Raw genomic sequence first — 26,853 nt, 5'->3', positions numbered from 1 at the left:
TCGTATATTATATTTATTGTAGGTAGAGAAGTTGCCGCTAAACTGTCTGAGGACATATAAATTGTTACAAAGATATTTCAGATTTACATGATCAACTCTACTGCACTTCGCGTAGTTTGGTCTCTAATTCGTGTTCAATGGGTACCGTTTTAGATTAGTATACTTTATAGAGTAATCGTTTTAAATTTATATTATTCTGGCACGACTTGTAAATAATTATTTTTTGTAGCCAATGAAGTGTTTAACTGCCAATATTTGTTTCTCAAGAAACAAATTATGCACTCAGTTTGATAGAAAAGAACGTTTTGTAAAGGTCCATTTTTAATGTCCGGAGCCCCTTTTTATAATTGATTAAAGCCGATCTTCATCGTAAATTGAATTTACCTTTGTGACATATGTTCGTTATTTTGCTACATGTTTTGCGCTGTTGATCCTAATGCACTATTTAAAATGAACGCATTGTTTTGGAAATAAAAAGTCCAATTTTTGACATTTTAACGATCATAAAGGTGTAAGGTTATTGAAGTTATGACTAAGATCCTTTATTGATACTGGTTCCTGGAGTAACGCCAGTACCAACGTTTTAACATGTTGACTGTCCAATATCGCCCAATATTCACACCTCAACTTCCATTCCTAAAATGAATTGCATTTCGGCAATTGTGATTATCATCCGATGAACGCAACATCTTCGGATATGCTCGGATCTCGTATAAATATACATGTATATTAAAAATTGTGTATCTTGTTATTATTGTTTTAATTAAGTGTGTCAGCTGGTCACGAAAACCTTAAATCAACATGTTGAAAAGTAGTGATTTCTTATTTCTTATTCTATTGTTTTTCAATTTTATGGTAAAAATCAACTATGAAGTTGGATATTTTTTCCCGCGTTGATATGACGTCATATGACAAACTGTTTTCGGTTACGGTCGGGTTGTTCTATTTACAGAATAAGTAAAAAAGAATTACTGAAAGGTTTTCATAAATGAAATTAGTTGTTTTTAACGATTTTGGAAATAAATAATGAACTATTGGTGTAAATATAAGTAATGAATTACGTGATATATGTCATTATCGGGGATATGACCGCAGTTGGGCTGGTTAAAGTACACGTGGAGTCCTTCTCCACACACTTAAACCAGCCTAACTGCCTTCAAACCCCGATAATGACATCAACCACGCTATTCGTTCCTTGAATAAGTGTGTTTGTTTTTCAGACTGTATCATGTATTGGTAATCATACTCATAAGAGCACTTTAGCGGAATGTAAGACAAAACATCCCATGGACAAAACCTCTCATGTCATTTTGACTAGATGGACATAACCGCCCATTTGTGAAAACAACACCCTTTGTGGTGTTACCATTGTGTTCAAACTGACAAAAATTTATGGAATCTAATGTCCAGGATGGAATGTTTTGTCCACCATGTCAAAATGATCTGGGGTATTTTGTCCACCTGATCAAAATCATGTGAGAGGATTTTTCCCCGTAGTCAGAAATGACATGGCAGGTTTTGTCCATGGAATGTACTGTACAAGATAAAAACGACCTTTATAACTAAATGCACTATTTATCCTCTTTCCAGAAGAGAGCTTGAAATTACACAGAACAGGCACGTTTATTATATTTGTAGGCATCTGGGAACTCTAAGACAAACACCCATCGAAAAGGGATACATTTTGACCGAGCTCTGGCGGAGATGGTTCTAGTTTTCGGCAAGAGAGCCTAAATCAAATAAGCATTTACTGAAAATAAATTACCATGTGATCATGTGTTGTAATACAATAACATGTATATGTGTGCGAAATAAAGACAAGCATGACTAGACATTTTTGGCAAACTGCAATTAACTTAGTATGACTATTCTTATTATAAAATGTGATACATATTTCCAATCATTTAATGGAACGTGACGATGTAGAAATGTATATGTACATCGGGTATTACCGTATTGATTTTCATTGGTTGACGGAGGTCAGAACCGCTCAGAATATGTACAATTTTCTTACCGGCCTGCACGCGCCTTATACGAGCAATAAATGACGAGCTTTTTCACATTTCATTATCTGAACCAAATAAAATCAAGGCCATCATACCAGCAAAGAAAGGAAGTAGTCTATTAAACACTTGGGGAGCAGGAAGACTTCATAGCCCGTCAAAAAGACCTCGTCCTTCGTTCTATGACATCCAACCGACAAAATATGGTTCATGTGATCGGGGTTTGTAAAAGTGAGCTTGGCGGTCGGATAGACGGTCGGTCGGCTGGAATTTCGGTTTCCGAACGATAACTCATTGAAGGGTCGACATACTTAAATAGATTTTGGTACACATGTTAAACATCATAAAAGGCAGACCTCATTCATCTTCGGTCGGGGTATTGATATATAGTATGTATGCCCACGACGGTATGTTTTGTCTTTGGCCAAAATATCATATAATTATTAAATGATGTACTGAAACTTAATATTTTTGAACATTTTTAGGGTATTTGATGAAATTCAAACGTCAATACTATTTAAACAAACAAAGCTTTCATAGCACTTAATTTATTTAAAAGTGTCATTGCATTGAAATACGTTGTCTCCGACATATCGGGACAATGACAATGTATCGTCGTTGAGGGACATATGAAGTCTTATTAGTTCACAAAGACTGTCGTCTAGAGTTATTTAACGTAGTAGCCTTTGTTAGCACCCACAGACCATCTTGGCAGTGACTATCTCAGTGATATGTCTGTTGATCTAAAAAAAATGGTACAAAGCAATCCCTTCAAGGTCCTTTGCAAATGAAAACATTTCAGTTCACCAACGTTGTGACAATAGAAGAAAATATGATAATATCTATAAATTTACATGGTTGTTTTCTCTAAGATTAAAACAAATGTTCTCATAGTTTTTGTTTATGTTTAATTCTTTCCTCCGCATTTCTCAGAGTGAAGACACTACAAAACCTGTAATAACCCAGTGAGCTTATCGGTGGCTTCGCTCAATGTTTCAAGGCTGTAAGAGGGTGAAAGTGGTCTAGTGGTAAAGGTGTCCGTCTCTCATCCAAAACGTTGTGGGTCTGATCCCCACCAGAAATACGTTCCATAGCCATCCAAAAATGACATTCGTACTGGCTACTGCTCAGGAAACAGAATCAATAGTGACCCATATCAGCTGTCTGCCCGTCGCTAAAATTAATTAGTTTAAGCTAAGGCTGTGCGAGTTGAGGTAGCTCACCACTCATTAATACAAAAAGTGTTACTGGTAAAGAATCATTTCACGCTGTTCAGTTTGAAAAGTCTCAAGTTAAGTTTTCACCGAGATGTTTTATATAAAGACATAAATGATGCTATTTAAGATATAAATAAATACCATTGATACATAATTATGGCAGAATTTTGTTTTATTTCCTTTCTTTAATATATTGTATCATAATAGGAGCATCATAATGGGTAATTCGAAAATGTAATCCACACAAAAGTAATATAATGGTAAATCAATCGAAATAAAACATAGAAATAATATACATGTTAATATATTAAATGCACTAAAACACCCTAATGATGGATTGCTTACCTTAATATTCATTGCCATTGAGCTTTTAGATTATAGAAGGCAAGCATGTGTCAATATTTCGTTGTTATTTGGTGATGGATTTGTGGCCGAACTGCTAGATGATAATAGGCAAGCATGTGTCTATATTTCGTCGTTCTATGGCGATGGCTTTGTTTCCGAGCTTCTATATTACAGTAGGCAAGCATGTGTCTATATTTCGTCGTTATTTGTTAAAAGGCATTGTTTCCGAGCTTCTAGATGACAGTCGGCAAGCATGTGTCTATATTTCGTCGTTATTTGTTAAAAGGCCTTGTTTCCGAGCTTCTAGATGACAGTCGGCAAGCATGTGTCTATATTTCGTCGTTATTTGTTAAAAGACCTTGTTTCCGAGCTTCTAGATGACAGTCGGCAAGCATGTGTCTATATTTCGTCGTTATTTGTTGAAGGCCTTGTTTCCGAGCTTCTAGATTACAGTAGGCAAGCATGTGTCTATATTTCGTCGTTATTTGTTGAAGGCCTTGTTTCCGAGCTTCTAGATTAGAATAGGCAAGCATGTGTCTATATTTAGTCGTTCTATGGCGATGGCTTTGTTTCCGAGCTTATAGATTACAGAAGGCAAGCATATGTCTTTATTTCGTCGTTATTTGTTAAAAGACCTTGTTTCCGAGCTTCTAGATGACAGTAGGCAAGCATGTGTCTATATTTCGTCGTTCTATGGCGATGGCTTTGTTTCCGAGCTTCTATATTACAGTAGGCAAGCATGTGTCTATATTTCGTCGTTATTTGTTAAAAGGCATTGTTTCCGAGCTTCTAGATGACAGTCGGCAAGCATGTGTCTATATTTCGTCGTTATTTGTTAAAAGGCCTTGTTTCCGAGCTTCTAGATGACAGTCGGCAAGCATGTGTCTATATTTCGTCGTTATTTGTTAAAGGCCTTGTTTCCGAGCTTCTAGATGACAGTCGGCAAGTATGTGTCTATATTTCGTCGTTATTTGTTAAAAGGCCTTGTTTCCGAGCTTCTAGATGACAGTCGGCAAGCATGTGTCTATATTTCGTCGTTATTTGTTGAAGGCCTCGTTTCCGAGCTTTTTTATTACAGTAGGCAAGCATGTGTCTATATTTCGTCATTATTTGTTGAAGGCCTCGTTTTCGAGCTTTTTTATTACAGTAGGCAAGCATGTGTCTATATTTCGTCATTATTTGTTGATGGCCTTGTTTCCGAGCTTAGAGATTACAGTAGGCAAGCATGTGTCTATATTTCGTCATTATTTGTTGAAGGCCTCGTTTCGAGCTTTTTTATTACAGTAGGCAAGCATGTGTCTATATTTCGTCGTTATTTGTTGAAGGCCTTGTTTCCGAGCTTCTAGATTAGAGTAGGCAAGCATGTGTCTATATTTAGTCGTTCTATGGCGATGGCCTTGTTTCCGAGAGTCGTTATTTGGTGATGGCCTCGTATCCGAGTTTCTAGATTACAGTAGGCAAACATGTGTCTATATTTCGTCGTTATTTGTTGATGGCCAAAGATTCCGAGCTTCTAGACTATAGTATGATTGTTTCCGAATATTCCCGTCATGTTCCATTCAAAAAAGACAACTATATATGGGTGTATCTATTATGGTTTTTAAAGATCGCTTGAATGTTAACCGGTTTTGGAATGTATATTTTATAGAGATATCAATGACACGTTAAAATTTCTTGCACGTTATTTAAATATTTAAATTCTGTAGAAAACGAACTGTTTTATTGTCAATATTTATTTCACGCGTAGCAATCTATTTTGAATTGGAGAAACCACGTCTTGTAGAAATGGAAGTTAGCTTAGCGCGTTTTCCATCGTCTGTTGTTTTTGTGCACTCTCTGTCATATGTTAGTAACTGCTGCGAAATGAAAATTACTTGAGTGTGCTGAAATGATACAGAGTACGTTAATGAGTATTGTTATTTTTTTTTTATTTTTTTTTTTTTATCATTTAACTTAAATGAGTTAAACATAATACTGCATTTAAATAAAAACAAAATGCATCAATCAATTGTAACCTATATAGAGCCCCCGAAAAACGACTGCATGTGACATTGTACATGGAAGTACCCAATCTTGCGCATGATTCTTGCCTTTGACTTCTGGCAATATTGTATTATTTTGATATAAGAGCTTAAAACGGTTTCCGAATAAATCGTTTGAATTTTTCGCATTCTGTTGACAAATCTATACCAGATAATTAAAGATGATGAACTCCAGTTACTTCCCTAATGCCGTTTAAAATTGAATCAGTTAAATACAGGGCTGGTATTGAATATTGGTCTTAATAGGATCTCAGAAAGATTTAGCTAATCGGATTACTTGCTATGTGTAACTGACCAATAGAGTGGATGAAGGCAATAATGTATGACCATAACTTAAGTTGTATATTGAACACCATCCCTGTTGGATCTGTTCCATGTGACTGAGTGTGTCCAGGGTGTTTGGCTTGAAAAAAACACCTATATTTTCAGAACAATACATGAATAAGAATGCATAAAAACATTTTCATCGACCAAAACACATATTTCTACATGAAATATTTTTTGAATGAAGTCTATTTTATGATTGCATATCAAACAAATTTTACGTGATTATTATGTAGATGTGAAAACATTGCGATTATTGATAGTTTTCACTCGTTATTTAAACATAAAAATAAAATGCGGATGTAGACGACGGATGCAGATGATGGAAGTGGACAGCGTGAATGGAATAGGCTGGTCTTCTATAGATTCGTGATCCGCTGTTCGTGTCCGGACTCGTGTCCGCGTCCGTTTACGTGCATCCGTTGGGAGTAGTCCAAATAATTGTCCGTTGACGGATTTTTTTACGATTTTTGATATGGCAAATCCTTCACGAACAAATTGTTTTGTACCAAAAGTGGGTAGTTATTCCGATCGGGATTCTGGGAAGCATATTGCGTCCATAAAATATCATAAAAACAAGAAATATTACCAGATAATGTTATTTTATATTAGTTCCGTACTCAAAAACATTAGTATCCAACGAGTAATTATGAGTTTGATGGTTTTTTCTTCATTTCATTCTGTCAAAACATAACGATATATAAATGCAAGGCTGCAGTTCACAGTTTTACATCAATCGGAACACTTCGTCCATGGCCGAGTTGTTACGATTGTGTGGTCTATCTCGAAGCTTCTCGGAGGTGGCCGAGTTATTACGAGCTGTTTCGTTTGGCATAATAGTTGTCTGTGCCAGTCAAGTTTCGTTTTATTGGAAAGGTAAATCATGTGTTTTAATGCATTTAATGCTTTTCACATACATGGTAAAATATGAATATAAACCTTTATTATCTATTTCAAACATAAAATACTTAACTAAATGCAATTTCAATATTTTGAAATCCCCCCGGTTTTTGCACAAACCCGTTTAGACGTTAGGGATTGGAAGAATCCCGTATAACACGTCCATTATTTTAGACTACCGTTGGGAGCTATTCCATTCATCCGTCAAACAATTTGTATTTTATGTGCGTGTAGTCTAATATAGATTTCATTTTGCTGCTAGATTTTGTTGAAAAAAAAATCGAAGAAATAATAAAATGTTTTATCATGTCCTTACACAAGTGGCAGCTTTTATAGCATACAGACGTTGATCTAGAGTAAAACGTCTGCACATATAGTGGGAACAGCATATAATAAGGAACAGAGTAAAATACGGGACATACTACCATCTTGTCATAGAGTCGAAATTGTCTGCTGAAATGATTTTTTTTTCGCTTAAATATGGAGCAGTTTGGTGATGAACTGGCTTTCCGCGATGAGTCTCCGTCAAGAAAGTTCCAATCCAGCCATGTTGCTATCAGTATTGAGAATTTGAAAGACATGCAATTATACTGAAATATACCATCTTGTAAATATATGTACTTACTCATATCATCCAATCTGTACTGATAGGACTCTCAAAGGAAGTATTTGTATAGAATATGTGCCATTCCCTAATGAAAGCAATAAACAATTCATACCTTTTTTAACGTTTGCCCTTTCAAATATTCAATATACTGATTATTACCTTAGGAATCAGGAATACCTGTACGTCAATAAAGTACCACCGGATTATTGATGGGGCAGGTCACCTCTCTTTTGCGTTATGTTTTTTCAGCGAACACGCTTGTTGGTTATTTTGTGAGTTTACAAAGGCGGAAAATTCCATCAAAGCAAATGGGTTAAAACCCAGGGTTAAAATGCAGCCCGTGTGATGGTAATGTGTCAAGTTTTACAACATTTTGCCTTACGATGTAAAAGTTATATCCAATGTTAAAGTGCTGCACCACATCAACGACACCACGACTATGATAATAGATTAATACCAAAAGCCAGTTGAACAAAATCTTTATTTTTTCGGTTTGGTAAAAGCTATCCTAATTGTTTATTGATTAGTCAATATTTATCCAATAATAACAACTAACCAATCAAATCGTTTTATTGCGTCAACCAGCCTAAAGATAACCCCTTGACAACTTCCCAGCAAACATTTTATATCGGCCCGACGTCGGGCCGATATGGAACACTTCGTCGGCCCGACATCGGCATTTACATCGGGCCGATGTCGGATGTGCAACACGGCTCGACATCGGCCCGATGTCGGCATATTTTTAATAGCCGACATTTAGCCAGCATGATGCCGATATCCTTCCTATTTCGTCCCTATTCTTATACAGATGGATTGTCATGCTCAATGACAACAGAACAAGATAGTTAAAACACAAGATTTTGTCTTGGTTTATCTTCTGAGAGAAAAAATAATAACGCAGAGAAAATCAACTGTAAACCTACATGCATATTATATACTCACAAATTACTACACAATAAAATAAGCTATTTCATCTTATAAATTTTTATTATTATTATCATTGCTATAAATATTTAAACAATTGAATTATCACAGAATGTGGATAATACCCCTGAACAGTTTATCAAAATGTTCAAGTTAAAAAACAAAAACATGCCATAATACACACAGGCTGTTACTGTATAAATAAACAAACAAACAAAATAAGACTTGAAATAAAAGTTATTTCATTGAACAATACTTAAGGTAACGCTACTGCATTAAACATTAAGCGTTTTTAACATAATATTGTTTTGTTTTTTCATCCCGGTGTTCCAAGGATGCACTCAGATATTTGTGTCTGCCTCATTTCCCTCCCACCATCTCTGTCCGATGCTGTCTTCATCCAAGCGGCATTTTTCGCTCGCACCTCTGTTGTGAGAAACGACGGAATTTCACGACACCCTCTGGAATAATTGCATGTACTGTTAATAAATAGGCGAGATAGGTCTTTTCCAGGATATGGGTATTTACATAATGAATTTTCAAGGAAGTTGGTATTCTTAATTTTATTTGGGTTTTTGTTAAATGTGAAATGTTTTTTTGGGGGGTTGTTTGTATAAAATTTGCCTACATCCCTTCGCATATTTCTGGGGGGATTATATATTGAACTGTGCTTGAAACAAAGGTTAATAGCGGTATATACCTGTAGAGATGGTGCAACTGTTTGGGGATCATATAGTAACTGTTGTGATGCCTGCAGAACAGTCCTGTCATAGCCACTGTCACCTTCGAATGCCTTGGTGGTGTTGTCACTGACATTCATCCACATCTGATTAAACACGCTTCCTCTGAAATGCATCACATTTTGTTACAGTTACAAATGCATCAGTTGGTTATCCTGATCATTCTCCCGTTTAGGTAAATTTAAAGGTTGGTATAGTCAACCTGCTTTTCTTCAGTGTGAAATAGTCAAATACCCTAAATCACCTGCTTTTTATCAGTACTTTCGATCTTAATTTATTAACAGATGTGATGTATCATAAATTAACTTGCTTCACAAAAAATATACATATGCATCCTGACAGACTGATTGTAACTAAAATATTATGAATATGAACACGTTCAATATAAATGGTAATGCACTAGTCAATCGTATCCACGGCCCCCCAGATCCGGGGGTATACCGGGGATAGCCGGGGAAAAGGGCCGGGTGACTGCGGTGGTTTTGTCATAGCGCCAAATTTAGCGGAGATTGGGCTTTATATAGAGTCTCTGGGGTGTGGGGGCATTTGACCGGGGTTTAACCATCAGTTCGTCGTAGCAGGGCGGGGATTTTACCCGGGGTTGGCTGGACCGAAAGTCAAAGTCCCGGCTATTCCCTAGACCTTGGGGGGGGGGGGGCGTGGTTACAATTGACTGGTGCATTACAATTGGGACGTAAAGACATACCTCCCCTATGATTGCCTTTATTCCTCTATTTCAGTGTCTCGATTTGCAGTTGTCCGCTCTCTGCAACTTTGATCGATCTTTCCACAATATACGATACTGTAAATTGTAAATTACAGTGTCTCAATTATGATTCATAATTGATAATAAAATGTTCTTTTTAAATTTGTCTACAATGGAAGCAGATAAATTAATCGTTCAAACCCAACCAAATCAGCAATGTAATACTTTGCTTTTGTGTGCACATGCTACCTTAATGTAGATTTTAATCAAACTCAAACAACAAACTTACAAAGAGAACTAGTCACGAAAATATGTTACACGAATTCCTTTTAAACATATTTACTCGAAATAAAAGTATTTATATCACTTTTGAGAATAAAACAATAGATTAACAGAATAGTACTATAATAATTCCTTATATTCATGCGTTCAACAACGATTCAAAGATTACTTACCATTGATAAATACCAAAAGTATGATTTGACTTGCATCATCTTTTTGAAATGGCACAAATACCGCAGTGAATATAAAACAAAATAATTTCGTAGATAAAAATCAAATAAACATGAACTGAATCTATTAATTACAGAATTAATTAAAAATAACCATATAAACTTAAATTGGTTTTATTATTTAATGATAATGAATTTAAATATTTATTAATCGCCAGGGGAATGAACTGCTAGTGAAAGTTGCAGCATATGCATTGCTCTCCCTTGAAGCAATACCTAGTATACATCGGGCCAATATCGGCCCGATATCGCGATATTTATAAAATGTTTTTTTGTCCATAAAAAAACAAAAGCTATTGTTTATGTTATAATGTTTAAACATTCGAATTAAAATCATATAGTATTATTACAAATACAATGTTCCAGTCAATATGCCCATATCGGGCCGATGTCGGGCCGATATCGGCAAACACTGGCCAATATGCCGATATTCAGCCGACATCGGTCCGATATGGTCATGTTTGCTGGGTTATCAGCGTTATACATATTTTCGAAAATCAGATGAGCTAAACGTTAAATATTCGTTTTAAAAGGTTACCAGTATCTTTGGCTTTAAGTAACTTTGGAACAATAATTTAAATTTATTTCATTTGCAAACATTTATAAGTACATAGCAACAACTGAAACTTTTGAAAACAAAATTATTACTACAAAAGCCTTCAGTTTGGAGGGCAACGACAATGTCCACAGGAAATTAAATTTCGTTTGTTTTTAATCACAGAGGTAGTTTCGTAATTCGGCGTCGTTACATCATAAACAATCGGGTTTTCTCGGACCATAATTTTTTGGTGATTTCTTTAGACTAGATCTAATATGAATCCTTTTTTCTCCGCTTGTTTCTCCTACAACGTTCATCCGTTAACTGCCAATTTCCGTGAAAAATCGCTTTTCGGGCGGAACGACAATATATGTATAAATATAAGTATAATATCAAATTAATTAAATATATATTAATTATATTATATATTATATATTATTTATAATTATATAATTAATTAATTAATATATTTTGGTATTATATTTTATAATATAAGTATGGCAAGATTGGTCAACGTTATCACCAAACAGTCTCCATCAAACAGAGGTTGTTGTTGTCGTCATACTTTTGATGAAAAATGTATTTTTCACTACGATGATGTTATTATGAAACTTTTTGCTTTCTCTTGTATTGTTTACTTTGACACGTCTTATAGATGTGTCACATAGGTGTCATATCAAACTGCACTTTTCACTGCGTAATTATGTGTTTGCTTCTATGCCAGTTGCTGTTGTTTTATTTGATTTAGACCTTAATAATGAACATCAACTATAAGGTCAAAGTTTTTGAATATAAAATTATATTACGTTGTTTTTCTATTCACATACACATTAACTGATTAATATATTGCCTTCAAGAATTCGTTTGTGTTTCAATTTGAAGTATCAAAATATGCTATATAAACATGTTTTACGCATGAAAAGCAATTGTGATACAATTAAATTTTTGTTTTATATATTCCTTTTGTAAAAACAACCAAACTATTTTATAAACGAATAAAAAAATAAAAAAGCAGTTAGTTCGCTCATTTTAGTAACTTCTAAAACCTATGTGAACTATTGTTGTGATGCAGTGCACACCCTTGAATTTAAATGAATGATTTTGTCGCTGCTTATATTATTCAATATTCAGGTTTGATGTACTAATTTTGAAAAAAATATTGCTTTAATCAAAAGCAATTATTGTACCATTATTGGATATAATCACAAGCATCTGGTGTCGTAATGGCATTGATGTGATTTAATGTGATCAATCGGATTGCCTTAAGAAACTATTTACACGACTAGAGTACAGTATCTAAGTTTATTGCACGATCAGTTCCATTTTAATGCCAGGTTTCCATCAGTTTTAAAATATTAAACATGTGTTACCAATAAATGTTACCGGAGTGGAACTATTTCATGTTTCGCAAGATCACAATACTTTGTCCCATGAGTTATATATTATTAATAAAGTCATGACATCTCCCCAGTGCTAAACATGCTTACTATTTTAAAATGATACTGTGGTTTGGATGGTGTATTGCGTGATGATTTCCGTTACTTTGGGAAAAATATGTTTTCAATATATTTTTATCTTTGAATATTCATCCATCATTCAGCTTTGGTTTTGGTATGTTGTATTTGGTACAAAGTCGGACAAGTATGTTTTCTCTGGATACAACGGTGATCTGATAAGGCCATCGTGTCGACGGCGAATGCAAGAAAGTACAACAGTGCGAAACAGAACGGACCAAATTTAAAAGGACAAAGACGAATACACGAGGGCGAAACTAATGGCAATTCAATGGATCAAATATTTTTTTATGCAAAAAAATGGCAACAGCATGTTTGCAATAGTGCTGTTTGAAAGACTTTATTTTACATTGAACCATTATTTAACAAACTTCTTTCTATATTGATATAGCAATAACAAACCCCACAATGTCATTGGCCAGATATATCACGTGGTTACTCGTCATGTGACTTACAATCAGAAGAGTCCAGGTTATTTCCGAGCGTCCCTAGAAATAGTGTAATGCGCCGTTTCTACAGACCGTCTCTTGAACTAGTGGTTTACAGGTTAAAGCATTGAATTATATTGAAACTAAGTATTTGTTATCTTGTACATTTCATGTTGGCTTGTCAGTTTTGTGTCATTAAACAGAAGTTTGGTAAATTAATGGCTACTAGACTTATCCGTATATTTTCCATTGTGGTATATGAGCAGGGACAAGTTATTATAAACAAGAAATTATATATATAGTTTTCGCCAATAGTGAACCAAAACTATGCATCAAGTAGTCAGTAAATATAGTTAAAACTGTATGAAGTCGTGATGATGGCGTCAGGGTTCGTAAGCAATTATTACTGTCTGTGATGTGTTTCGCTACATAAAACTTTATGGTATCGAGCACGGTGTGAGTATTGCAACATATTCTTCTGGGACGCTATATACCTAATCGTTTTCTTGCTTTCAAGGTTAGTCAGCTGCTATCGTAAAATATACACATATTTAATAGTTGCTTTTGAAACCTGTGTATTCGTGCATAAAAGACACCTGCACTATGAGAGCAAATGTGTGTTTTAGATAGTACAGTGTGTGTTTACCACGTGATAAATTGCGTCATAAATGCTACGTCGGAAGGCAATATATGGCTTCGAATGAAGACTTAAAACAAAGGTAACTTCACTATTTCTTCATTATTTTAACTGAAACATAGCACAGTCTGCGACGCTTACGGAGCCCCGCCTTCGGTATTTTACCAGAGTTTGATTGGGAGTTAAGTTTTTAAAAACACTGCGACAAGCCTTTTCACAATACGGTCGTCTGACGGAGCACTGTCAAAACATTAATTTGGAAACAGGTTTGTCGAGGTGCTTGATGAAACTAATCACCTTATCAAACTTCGGTAATAAAACGAAGACGGGGCTCTTTAAGCGGCATAGACTGCCCTTTGTTTTATTTAAAATGGTTTAGTAAAAGAAAAGTTATCTTTGATTTAAGTCTCTATTTTAGGCAAAATGTTGCCTTCCGACGTAGCATATATGACGTAATATATCACGTGGTATACATACACTGTGGCAGTGTCAACCAATTTTCAATTAGGTCTCTTGTATTGTATTTATATTTTCATTTGAAAAAATAGTTATAATAACCTGAGACAAGTTACGTCGGAGCCTTTATTCTCTTTTGTCGAATGGTGTATAATGTTGTCCCGTTTAATAACTATTTTATTAAACTCATTTCGAGCTCTGATAGGAGGACAGTTTAACACAATCGTGTGAGTTCATGACCAATGTCTCTTTCACTGAGACTGTCTGAAAAATAAATATTTAGTCGGCGATATTTCGGAAATACTTCCAAGGTCGTAAACCTATAACTATAGCGCGAAAAATTTAATTTTTTCATATTAGTAACATATTCTAGCTAGTGTTCACAATGCAAAAGAGGTAGATAAACATTTCAAGCTGATTATGTTTAAAATGAGTGTCATTTTGAAGATATCTGAATAAAACAAAAATCCAACGCCTAAAGGTGCCTTTCGCGGATATTTTATCTCAAAATGGAATGAAATACTTTTTAATGATTCACAAATTATGTTTTTACTGATGGGTTTGTCTTGTTTGTAATTCCTTCCGGCATCAGTCGTTACGCTCTGGATATTGTTTTTAATTACTTAAGTGATTGAATAACTAATATTCCCATGACCGACTTAAACTGATATGCGTGTACCATAAGGTGAATTAAAATAAAACGCCCTGTTAATGTTTGCTTTATTGTGAAAACAAATAACAATTACGTGCTATAATTTACATGTCCATTGAACGACAAGTGCTGCGCTAGACATGGCAACAAATGGGCATATGCCCAATTGCTGAACAATGCAATATGTTAGGCTCCTGGGTAGAAATGATGTGGGTAAGTAATAGTAGAATCGTGTTCAAGTTAACTCGTGTTTCACGGATCCTTCTGAAGCAGTTATCCCATTATTCATCGATAGGGTTGGTTTGATGTGTGTGTTGTATGTTTGTGGTGTTTGTATTTCTGTATGTTGTATTTATCGTTTGTGTCTCCAGTTCATTGTCGCGTGTGCCCTTGTTTTCTAGGAGGGTTTATTTTTGAATATGTTTCATTGCTTTGTGCCTCTAAACGGGTTTATGTTTAGAAATTTCAACTACTGGGCTTGACCCTGTGCTTTTCATTGTATTACAGTCGCCGACAGTTTTATTAGTTCGATTTAAATGTTTTGTAGGTGATGGCCTCATTACATGAAACAACAATTAAAACAACAATACCGTATGTCGTGACAGGCTGAATACATTTAATTTTTATGTATTGTTTAAACAAAAAGTCCTATCTGACTTATGAACATACACATATATATAATGCTCAAGAACAACCAAAGTATTTGGTCAATTTTTGAAAAATCAAGGGCCAAAACGTTTGAGTTATTAGCGCAATCTAGCTGTGAATTGAACTCTGACAGTATGCCAATAAACATTGTAACCAAGTTTGGTCAAGATTTGGTATCAAATGCTTAAGATCGAAAGCGGACATGTAATTGTGACGCCGCAGACGACCCGTAAGGAAAAAAACTAGAAGGCAGTGTCCATGTGTAAATAGATGCGGCAAAATCCATGCGTTAAAAGTTCCAATGTATTATTCCAACACAGCATTTCTATATCTATTATAATTCATAAGAAACAAGATGCTTCACCCGAAAATCATAAAGGCGTCACACAGTACATTTACACTATTCTTACACACACATGCTATTGTGTTAAAATAAAATTAATGATGTACACTGTAATCGCCTGGTTTAGTCCTTTGGGACCGCTGTTGTTTGAAGGAATCCATGGAAAAATACGTTGCTACTTGCGAAAATAGCAATTTATATAGTGTAGGTGTTTTACAGGGGTGTTACAATGATAACCTTTATAAATTATTATGCAAATTCATTATATATTTTGACATTGATTTGCACGCAATCCCATTAAATTCATCGCTTCTCATGGGGAAAGTAATGTATTTTAATAGATGTGCTCGTTTTCGCTGAAAACTCAACTTTAAAAATCTCTAATTATTACTTACAACCAATAACATTAAAACTATCTCTTCATCTTTCTCGAGGTATAGTTTTCTATCAAGAAGGTGACACTTGACGCGTTTTCCCCTAATGTATCTTTGCATCGTCGTGTACGCTCGGATCTCAATTTACTTTTATGTGAGCGTGGTAAAGTTTTCATTTCGTTTATAATCTTACTATGGGTATTGCCAGAAAGTGAAAATATGTTAACCAAATAATGCAATAACAAATTGCTATTTACATATTTGGCCATGAAAGTATGCATGATATTATGTTTATGTTATATTTCCTGTTGCATAGAGCACATTTTTATACTACTATACCTTAATGTTGGGAATGGGTCTTTAAGAAAACAGAAACGTGTATGCGGGGTGTTTATTTTCCAAACAAAGTTAGCTAGATCGTAGAGATAACTGGAGACATTTCAGAAAGAATTATATCAAAGAATATCAAGAAGTGTAAGACAATCAAGAATTCCAAAGATAACAAATTCTTATATATGTAGATATGCTCAAGTCCTTTGTCAATTGAAAATGTTTGGTCACTTTTATTTTCTGCTTTCAAGGCGTTGACGAGCAAGTGGGACAACAATCACCTTTTTTCGTCTCCCCAACACACGCGATGCACGCGAACGTGTAGCAGACGAGATCGTCGTTTTCACAAAAACACGACGTGCATGGATCTGAAGTTTGGAGTAAAATGGTATTTAAGAAGGATTATTAGTATTATACTTCAACGTTATCTTCTCCCTCAATGAGCTGTGATCACGTCTTTGCTTTCTTAATCGAATGATTTCCTATTATCACATTTTTAAATCATATTCAATTATAACTACTTTTCTGGTCGCATGATTTTATATTTCGATGTGGTTTGCGGGATAATTGTTATGGTATCCTTGTGCGGAGGTTTGTTTTTTTGTAAATAATGTCATATGCAACCATTATCATGGTAATATCAAGCATAATTAAGAATAATAAGTGTTTAAAGTGTTATAAAACAAAGTTTTAAAATTAAATTTTTGAAAGGTGATCTTTCGAAAGAGAATGTACCCGAAGTGTGTGAACTGTTTCAAGTAATTCCAATGAACAACTGAGTTCGGCAAACAACACAGGGTCTCGGCATTCGGTTCGTGCATTATATTTTACTCTTTTAACATTTGAATTTGATGTCAAACGTCCTATTTCTTCCTGGTTGTATTTCGGATGTGGATGTGCGCATGCGCTAGGTCACTATGTAATGCGGTATCAGAAAATACAGTGTGTAAATTTCATTTAAATTAGTTAATATCTAAATTATGCAATAATTCAGACGAAAATCTCACAGATATGGGATATAAAAGAATAAGCTCCTACCCACCATACATCGATTGTTACTTTACCTTTATCTGCATTCGTTTGGGCATTACATTTCTCTGTAAATAATAATACGAAATATTTTAAAATAAATGCACGCACATCTGACACGCAGTAAGTCGTTTCGTTAAAGCAAATAAATATAGCAATTACTCGAAAAGTGAATAGGGTGGAATTTACGAAAAACGGATTTAATATCTTAAAGTAAATATAATTATATTCTCATTATATTTGATAGATGCCAAATAACATCGGACAATACCTGGTTTGCATTTAGGACAGCACTCCCATGGTCTCTTTATCTGTTTTTTCTCATCGCAGGGTAGAGGCTCACAAAGTTGGAGTGTGCAGTCTAAGATAGGTGTGATGGTGAAATACATTTGAGGTAAATCAGTGAGGCGCCTTAGGTGGAATAAAAAAAACATCTTGAAAATAGATATCACAGTCAAATTAAGGACCTTCCAAATAACGATGTTCGGACCATTTAAAATGTTTTATCAGACGGTTTTCAGGAACAATTGCAAGATAAGAACAAATATCTTTTGCAACATATTTTATTTTGGATGAAATAAGGATTTGAGCAAATTTTACGAAGAAAAATTATAATAGGTATATGTTAAAATTCTTTTTTGTCATTTTTAACGACAATAAGGATATATTTTAGTTAGTTTGGTTCACGCTATCCAAACTACATTGTGTACATTGAACCTACATTGTGTCTACAAGTACGAAAAACGAACATCAATGAAAAAGTGAATAATTGTGACCTAAATACAATTTTTTGGTTTCAAAAATACAAATCTCTTTGTTGAACAATACCAATCATAACATCGTTTTGGCAACTGAAGCCATTCATAATCGTGTTACACGTTTGCATAAAAATGCTAATGCTTTAATTGATTTATATTAAAATATTGGTTTGTAAAATGCTCAAATATCAAACATATACATGTAATATTTTTGCTGAAATTTGAACCGAATCATCAACAAATGACCATGCTTTATTTCCCAAAGTTTTCTAACGTTTCTCTAACGTGTTTTTTTTCTTATAATACCATTTAAGTTTATTAATTATATCCTGATAAATTATTAAAGTATTAACTTTACCTCATATATTATCATTTTTCAATTTTATGTTAATTTTTGATAAAGCGTTTTTACATAAGAAAGGTATTACCTCATAACTATATGAATCGGGCAAAAATATAAACATCAAACCATGCAAAATGTATCGGTTCAAGTATTTTAAATAATTAAGAACCACTTTTATGATGAGTTAATCAAACTAAGGCTCTAATATAATCAAACAATGTTGATACTTCTTCAGAACACACTAACCTGGACATTTTGTCTTGGTGCAAAGCACCTGCCCGTCATTGCAACGACACTTGTTACATTTGTCCACCCAGATAGACCCATCAGCGAAGGCATTGTCCCCCACCACGCATTGACTTTCTACAAAAATATGTTTCCAAGCCCATATTACACGAGCATCAATTTCTGGGAGAGGTTTTCTTGGCAAAAATGTTATATGATAATATCAATTCGGTTTCCTTCTACTTATTTCATTTAGTTGTTGTAACATCGATACAAGTTTTGTTGTGTGAGACGGTTTAAAAGTGCAAGTATATGACAAGAGTCATATTCAATTGAAAACAAAAACAGACAAAAAACAACAACATATGTACAAAATATTAACTGACGTTTACGGGCGATAAGGTCATACTTGGTCTTCATGAATGCATTATATGGTGCCCTGTCACTCTTAACATTGAGGTTTGGTTGTTGTCAAAATATAAGGCCTTTGACCTTAGTTGTCTTTCCCCTATATGCGTGAGAGGAATAAAACATTTAATTATATGCGTTCCGGTGGTTTATCTAAATTTTTCAGTGAAATAAAAATGATTTTTCAATTGTTCATAAAATTTAGCCTGCATTCGGTTCCACATCAAATATCAGCGCGCACAGGGCTGAGACCCAATTTCAACAACGTCATTTTCGAAATGTATTTACTTTCGCATACAAATTGGCGCGTTTTTCCTAAAACAAAGGTGTAACTAATAGACTTTTAATTCCAGTCTTAGGCATCTAAAAAGAGAAAAAATATTTCAGTGTAAAATAACAATACTTTTTACCTCATGAACATCAAAAGTGAATATTTCACTCGTGGCTACGCCAGTCGTGAAATATAAATTTCAGTGCTTACATGGAAATTAATAACGATCTTACACTCAAACAATCAATATCTTCTATTTCAGATTGAAAATAAATCCTTTCCAATTTGTTGCAGAGTAACTGGTTAGAAATGTCCTTCATTGGGTTATAATACAAGAAAAAATATTGTTCAGTCCACGTAGCAAGACTTTCGGCCAAGTATATATGTTTACAACAGATTTTAAAACGTGTGTGTGCATTTTGTTTTTAATAGTTTTAATTAAATACGAGCACCAAGCATGAGCAATAGCACTTACTGTTTTGGTTCCCGGGACAGGTAGGACAACACTGGCCGGTTGGCGTTATGGTATCGTCTCCATTACAGTCGGGTAGCAAACATCTAACTAACGCGCAGTCAAGTTTGGTTGCCCCTGTTTCCCGACAATTCGTTATTACCAGGACAAGTCCGAAAAAAATGTTGACCGTCTGCATTCTTTTGTTTGATTAGTTTAAGTATAGTAACGAATCCTTTTAGATTGTATGTGAATAGTATATCCGCAAGAAGTGCGCACGATTGAAACGTAAACGAATATGAATGTGCAACAGTTGGTAATATATCTAATATTACATAATTATAATAATTGTATAAAGTCACAGTTGCGTACAATCCAAATAAGGTGTGTTTTATCTGTCTTACTTCGTGGCATGTTTTGAACGAATGTACAGATTCAATTAGATAATACGTGTGATTTCTTTACAGATGCACACTTACGCCCAAATAAGATGTAACACATTTAAATCAATTGTTTAAATTTACCGAAAAGGATGAATAAATATTGAAAACAATTGTTCTTATTAAAGAACTCGTGGTTTTCCATTTGAAAGAAAGTTGCAGAAAACACGGTATTTATATCTTATTAGACGATGGGACCCATCAGTCATTTAATATTTGTGCGTTTTCAGCTATTGAATACACGGTTACAATTTTGTTATCAATAATTAATATTTCCATAAATCATTATTAAAGGTTGATCACTCAAGATATATGTTTGATATACATGTGTTTGTATTGATTTAAACAGCCATAACAGTTATGGTCGTTACTAGTATCTGAGCCATATATTCTGCTTCTCACGTATTAAGAACATATCAATGCTAATATTTGCATGCGTATTTGAGAACGTGGGACCAGTTTCAATAATGAACTAAGTTGATTTCTGCCGTAGATTGGAATTATCTATCAGTCGGTGTCATGGTTTCAATATTTTGGCACGTATTTGAACTAATTGAACTTCAGTCAGTATTACATTTAAAGACATTTTTTAGGAAATGAAAAATACTTGTGTTGCCATTTGTGTCGTATTATTGAACTTGAGAATTATATCCTTCATTGAAACGGTCATCATACAGGATCTTTTAAAATACGTTCTTTTAAAAATATACAAATTGGTATTCTGATTGTTAAGTTTTGTAAATCATAATTTTACTAATTGTTATTATATACAGTCATGAAATTAGTTTAAAATGTATAAACATATTTGGTTTTTAATATGGTAATAACTGTGTTGTAAACATACATGTATATAAGATTATCGAACATATACATATTTCGTCGCTAATTTCGAAATGAAAAGCTAACTATAAATTTGAATTAAGAATAGGAAACAGGCATTGTAGTTATGAAATTTGCGACGATATTTACTGTTTTAAATGAGCCGCTTATGTTTTAATGGTGATTAAGTCGCACATCCCTCACGTTGGCGAACCAACAACAAAGTTGATAAAATATCATAAGAGAAAAACTCGACAGCTGTTTTATTCAAACGTCCCTTACGTTGACGAACCAACAACAAAGTTCATACAATATCATTACAGAGAAAAACACAGCTGTTTTCAGAAAATGTCTCAGTGTAAAGTATAATGAAAACACGTACCTTAGGACATTATGTGACAAATAATTGACCTGATTTTGCCAAGAAAATACAAATTTCCTTGCGAAACTGGTTGTGAGCTATTGATGTATTAAAAAAGAAATTAACTCGCAGGGATTTGTAAATGGTCACAAAAAATTCAGTCAGTGATGGTAAAAACATTTCTGGAAGAATGATCTCTCTAAAGCACTAATTATATTAAAAATGCACTCTCACAGATTGAAAGTTTTGACATTATTTTTAATTTATTTTTCTCAGAATCAGTTATTTCGCCATCAATACCTTCAATTTAGTCATGAAATATGATAACAATGATCATAATTGTTCTAAAATCGATCGAAAAGTTCATTTTATTGTACAGTGTTTGTAACGCTTTAGCCATCAAACATCTATTTTCAACCATAAAATTGAAAAAAAATGCGATCTGATTATTAGTCAGTCTTCATATTTTACTGGCTGCAAGACTATTCCGCAGAAATAATAATTCCAAGACATAAAAAAGAAAAAGAAAAAAGGTCAATCTTTGAATGTGCAGCTGTGCAGCTTAAAACACTTAATTTGAAACAGTCAGCTTTGATTACACTAACCTATCCATTGACAGTAAAGTGCAACATTACCAACTCCTCCAGCATCGACTTTCAGGAGCGGTTTTCTTTTTGATAATGATAAAAACATATATCTTACTAATAACATTATCTGACTAAAGTATCTTTATTAGTCGTTATATTAAGACGTTTTATACCAACTCCCGAGAAACAACTATTTAAGTAGTTTTGTTCAGGACTTGACCCCTGCCCTGTATTCCATTACAATATACAAAATCATAGAAGATTGTTGACTACAACACGCGACCCCTACCTCTGTATTGCATTACATAATTATTCAATACCATAGAAGAGTGTTGCCTGCAAGACATGCCCGGTACCCCTGTATTTCATTAGATCATTATACAATATTAATGCAGATTATGTACCCAAAAGTAACCTGATGAATTATATGAATCTTTAAGATTGTTATTCATAAATAGCAACGACATATATAATTGATAAAAACATAAGCATATTGCAAGCTATATTGACCTTGACAATTATTTCAACGTTACATTCATGATTTGATGTACAAGAGTCTAATTCCTACCGAAAATATGAATATAACGTAGAAGTCTATTAGAAACATCAAACACATTAAAATACATTTTAATACATAACAAATACCCCCAAACTATAACTATATATCAATTATTTCCCATAAAATTTTGAATTACTGTTGAATAAATTGTTCATTTTGAACATATTTACCTCACCCAGAAATGAAAACACAACATAAATAAAAATGTAATTAAACATTGTCCTTACGTTCCTGGTGTCAGGTGTTTTATAACATTTGAAATCATAAGTTCACAGCCCATCCAACCTGACAGAGACATACGCTTTACAAGCTTCCCAACAATTTGTCTGTTCAACTGAAAGTGTAGTTCTCCCCCCTTAAGCCTGTTCTCACTTAATTGTATTTGGTCTACTGTGTAGTGGTCAATCAAACAGTCCTGTCCAGTTGGTAGTGCAGTGATTTTCAGGTAAAGTGGTCAGCCAAACTTGTAAACTTGTAAACTTGTCAGCCAAGCAAATAATTAAATCGATGGATATACCTTTTCTTCCTTATTAAATAAATGGTTGCCTAACAATTAAACAAAACACAAAACAAACAATGCTGATTAAAATACTAGATTTATGACAATAAACAAGTTTTACGCATGAAAACAAATTATGATACAATTGAGTTCTTGCTTTATATATTCCTTTTATAAAAACAAACAAAATATCTTATATACACAAATAATTAACGACAAAAGCAATTATTTCGCTCATTTTAGTTACTTCTAAAATCTGTGTGAACTATTGTTGTTTTGCATTGCTTATATAATTTAATGTTCAGGTTTAATGTACTAATTATGATAAAACTATTGCTTTAATCAAAAGCAATTATTATACCATTACTTGATATAATCAGAAGAATCTGGTGTCGTAATGGCCTTGATGTGGTTAAATGCGATCAGTTAGATTGCCTTAAGAAATTATTTACACGATGAGAGTACAGTTGTGTCATTGTAATGGTCCATCGATAATCACGACGTATGTATTTTTATTATAACTTGTTTTTTGTATTTTTAACCAATTAAGTTTCTTGCACGATCAGTTCAATTTTAATGCCAGGTTTCCATGAGTTTTAAAATTTTTAACATGTGTAACAAATAAATGTTACCCGAGTGGAACTATTTCATATTTCGAAGATCACAATACTTTGTCCCATGAGTTATCTATGATTAATAAAGTCATGAAATCTCCCCAGTGCTTAACATGCGTACTATTTTAAAATGTTGATGTGGTTTTGATGGTATGCTGCGTGATGTTTTCCTTTACTTTGGGAAATAATGTTTTCAAAAAAATGTATCTTTGAATATCGTGAAGAGTTGCAGGTTATCCATCCATCATTCAGCTTTGGGTTTGGCATTATTTCACAAACTCAGACAAGCAGGTTCTCTCTGGTTTCACCGCAGATCTCTTAGGACCATCGTGTCGACGGCGAAAGCAAGAAAGTACAAAACTATGAAGGCCAAATGAGCAAAGGGACGAAGACGAAAACACGAAGATACGAAGACACGAAGACCCGAAGGCGAACACGCGAAGATACAAAGGCATGATCGGGAAATCCGTTTTGAAACCCGCGTGTTTTCACGTGCTAGTATTGAAAGTATTGTCGACTGCGCAATTGGCCTTCCATTTGTTTTATCTCAATGGAATTACTAAGAAGTTAAAGTCAATTATTTTAAAAAAGTGTTTTTAAAAATGTAATCATTTGCACTGCTCCGAGAGCAAGAAAATACACCTTAAATTTTTGTCATTGGTTGTATCAGATCTCCACATGTATACCGTCTCTGGTGACAACAGTTCAATGTACAAGTATCAAATATTTTTTTATGCAAAAATGGCTACAGCATAATTTTAATAGTACTGTTTGAAAGATGTTATTTTACATTGAACAATTATTTGAAAAACCTTTTCCTATATTGATAAAGGAATAGCAAGCCCCACAATTTCATTGACCAGATATATCACGTGATTACTCATCATGTGACTTACAATCCGAAGATTCCTGGTCATTTCCGAGCGTCCCTTGAAGCGAGGTATTGCGCTGTTTCTACAAACCGTCCCTTACGGGTTAAAGCATTGAATTGGTAATATATTGTAACTAAGTGTTACTTATCTTGTACATTTCATGTTGGCTTGTTAGATTGTGTCATGAAGGCCACAACAAATTGATCATTTGTTCTACGGATTTTGCCAAAAAAAGTAGGAGCGAGCGAGCGAAAAAAAAAATAAAAAATACTTTTTTTTAAATTTAAGGCATTTCAGAGGCGAGCTCAATGCGAAAAATTAAAAAAAATTAAACAAATGTTTATTTCTTACCAAATTTATCATACAATTATGTCAAGAAATGCTTTTTAATTGCAAACATAGGTTCTCAGTTATAAATGAAAAGGTTTTGATTGTATCACATGAAAATCTGTCACAATATTTAACAAATGGCAAAAAGATCCAGTGCTTTACTATTAACTTCAATTTAAACGTGGATATATTGTAAAGACAACATTCCTCATAGTAACGTGCAATTATTCGAAGATAAAACTTTTTGTATTCATTCCGTAACTTACTATCACAAAAAAACATTTTAGACTTGCCAGAGTAATTCAACATTTGAGCATTTCCAAATATTTGGTCAGGTCTAAATTTGAACCTCTTAAAGCACATGATAAGGTTGTAGTGACTTTGATATTGCAGAAGATCGCACATGTTAATGTAACACAGAGAACATTTTAAAAAAAGACATTGTGGATTAAATTGCGGGACCTCATAATTAAAGCAGCACCAAACAAATCTGCAAATGTTGCAACGGTCATTATATAAGAGCAGGTGGTGGATTAAAGACGTTTTCCTTTCAAGACCTCGCCTTTGCCATGAACCTGCGGGGTAAAGGTCCGTGCCTTAAAAAAGAATATCATGACGGCCTCCATAGCTTTAATGCCCGTAAGAAACAGGCCACTTTAATCACAGGCCACTTTACTGGACTTTCAGTCCAGCAAACCCGGGGTCATCCAACGCATTCACCCAGCTAACCCTGGTATACCCCGGACCCTGGATGGGGGAGGGGGGAGGGGGAATATTTTTAAAACATTTACAAGTCCTACTTTTTATATCTGTTTATAACAATTATGAGTATATGAAAAGTGAGAAATGCATTTGTTGTAAGTCGTGTGTCCGTGTATTTTAATTTAAGTTTTGCACTCAAAATCCGATTTAAATAGTCATTATTTAACACTAAATTTGGAGTACAAAACAATGAATTACTAAAACACACATAAATAATTATTGCCTTCGGCGCTGTGAAACTGTTGTTGTTTACTGAAGACTATAATCCATTGACTATGAAACTGATTTTCATTAAAAACTTGATTTTAAATTACGAAAACTGAAAGTAATCTGTATAATACCGGAAATAAATAACAACGGTGCGTCCTGCAAAACATTCCCGACAAAAAAGACTGTCAACAAATATCGGCTGTTTTGCGGTAACCCGGACCTGATTTTATCCTGACACGAGGAAATTTTGCTCGCAAAGAATGTAAAGCATGGAAATACCTTCAAAAAAGGCGAAGTCGACGTTGCAGGTTTAAATTCTATGTAAAAAAACTTCAAAAAGTAGAGGAAATTCAGAAGTAAACAAAAAAATATGCGCGGCCAAAAAGTATGTGCGGGCGAATAAAAAAAAGTTTTTTTTTATTTTTTTTTCGTTTTTCGAATTTTAGGTGCGGCAAATCCGACGAACAAATGATCAATTTGCTGTGGCCTAAACAGAAGTTTGGTAAATTAATGGCTACTAGACATATCCATATATTTTATATTGTGCTATATGAGCTCAGGAAAAGTTGTAATAAGCAACAAATCATATGTTTAGTTTTCGCAAACATTTAACTAAAACTATTCATCAAGTACTGGGTAAATATAGATGAAACTGTGTAGAATCGTTACCTAGCGCTAAGTGTTGATGGCTTGAGCGTTCGTAAGCAATTATTACTGTCTGTGATGTGTTTCGCTACATAAAACTTCATGGTATCGAGCACGGTGTGCGTGTTGCAACATATTCTTTTGGGACGCTATACACTTAATCGTTTTCTTACTCTCAAGGTTAGCTGTTATCGTAAACTTTACACATATTTAAAAGTTGCTTTTGAAACAGGCGTATTCGTGCATGAAGTACACCTGTAATATGAGAGCAAATGTGTGTTTGAGATAGTAGTGTCAACCAATTTTCAGTTAGGTCTCTAGTATTGTAGTTGTATTTTCCGTTTGAAAAAAGAATTATAATAGCCTGAAACAAGTAACATCGGTGCCTTTGTTCTCTTTTGTCGAATGGTTTATAATGTTGCCCTGTTTA

The 26,853-nt window shown here is 34.1% G+C and overlaps 2 protein-coding genes across 2 annotated transcripts in view; one reads left to right on the top strand and one right to left on the bottom strand.

The window, feature by feature from the left end:
• Window positions 1–16,287: 16,287 nt before the first annotated feature.
• Window positions 16,288–20,165, bottom strand: LOC128229996 (uncharacterized protein DDB_G0274171-like). Its single transcript, XM_052941964.1, has 5 exons — window positions 19,750–20,165; window positions 18,617–18,733; window positions 17,541–17,630; window positions 17,305–17,337; window positions 16,288–16,608 (listed from the first exon to the last, which is right to left on the bottom strand). The coding sequence occupies exons 1-5, from the start codon at window positions 19,922–19,924 to the stop codon at window positions 16,487–16,489; spliced, it is 537 nt and encodes a 178-aa protein (XP_052797924.1). The 5' UTR covers window positions 19,925–20,165; the 3' UTR covers window positions 16,288–16,486.
• The window catches only part of LOC128229995 (WD repeat-containing protein 76-like), a 48,755-nt gene continuing 38,516 nt past the window's right edge, over window positions 16,615–26,853 (top strand). Inside the window, exon 1 of the mRNA XM_052941961.1 lies at window positions 16,615–17,051. The gene's annotated coding sequence lies outside the window, so the exon portion shown is untranslated. The remainder of the gene's footprint in view (window positions 17,052–26,853) is intronic.

Source organism: Mya arenaria, chromosome 4, assembly GCF_026914265.1.
Source record: "Mya arenaria isolate MELC-2E11 chromosome 4, ASM2691426v1".
Taxonomy (NCBI): Eukaryota; Metazoa; Mollusca; class Bivalvia; order Myida; family Myidae; genus Mya; species Mya arenaria.
Note: the sequence above shows the minus strand (reverse complement) of the source record. Positions and strands in the feature narration are given on the sequence as shown.

What these genes read in the sequence shown, in the direction of transcription:
- LOC128229996 (XM_052941964.1), bottom strand. Translation starts at nt 19,924, where the DNA reads ATGCAGACGGTCAACATTTTTTTCGGACTTGTCCTGGTAATAACGAAT. An exon ending in CTGTCCTAAATGCAAACCAG is followed by an intron (nt 17,338 to 17,540) that starts GTATTGTCCGAT and finishes TATTATTTACAG; the next exon opens with AGAAATGTAATGCCCAAACG. An exon ending in CCAAACGAATGCAGATAAAG is followed by an intron (nt 16,609 to 17,304) that starts GTAAAGTAACAA and finishes TCCAAACTTCAG; the next exon opens with ATCCATGCACGTCGTGTTTT.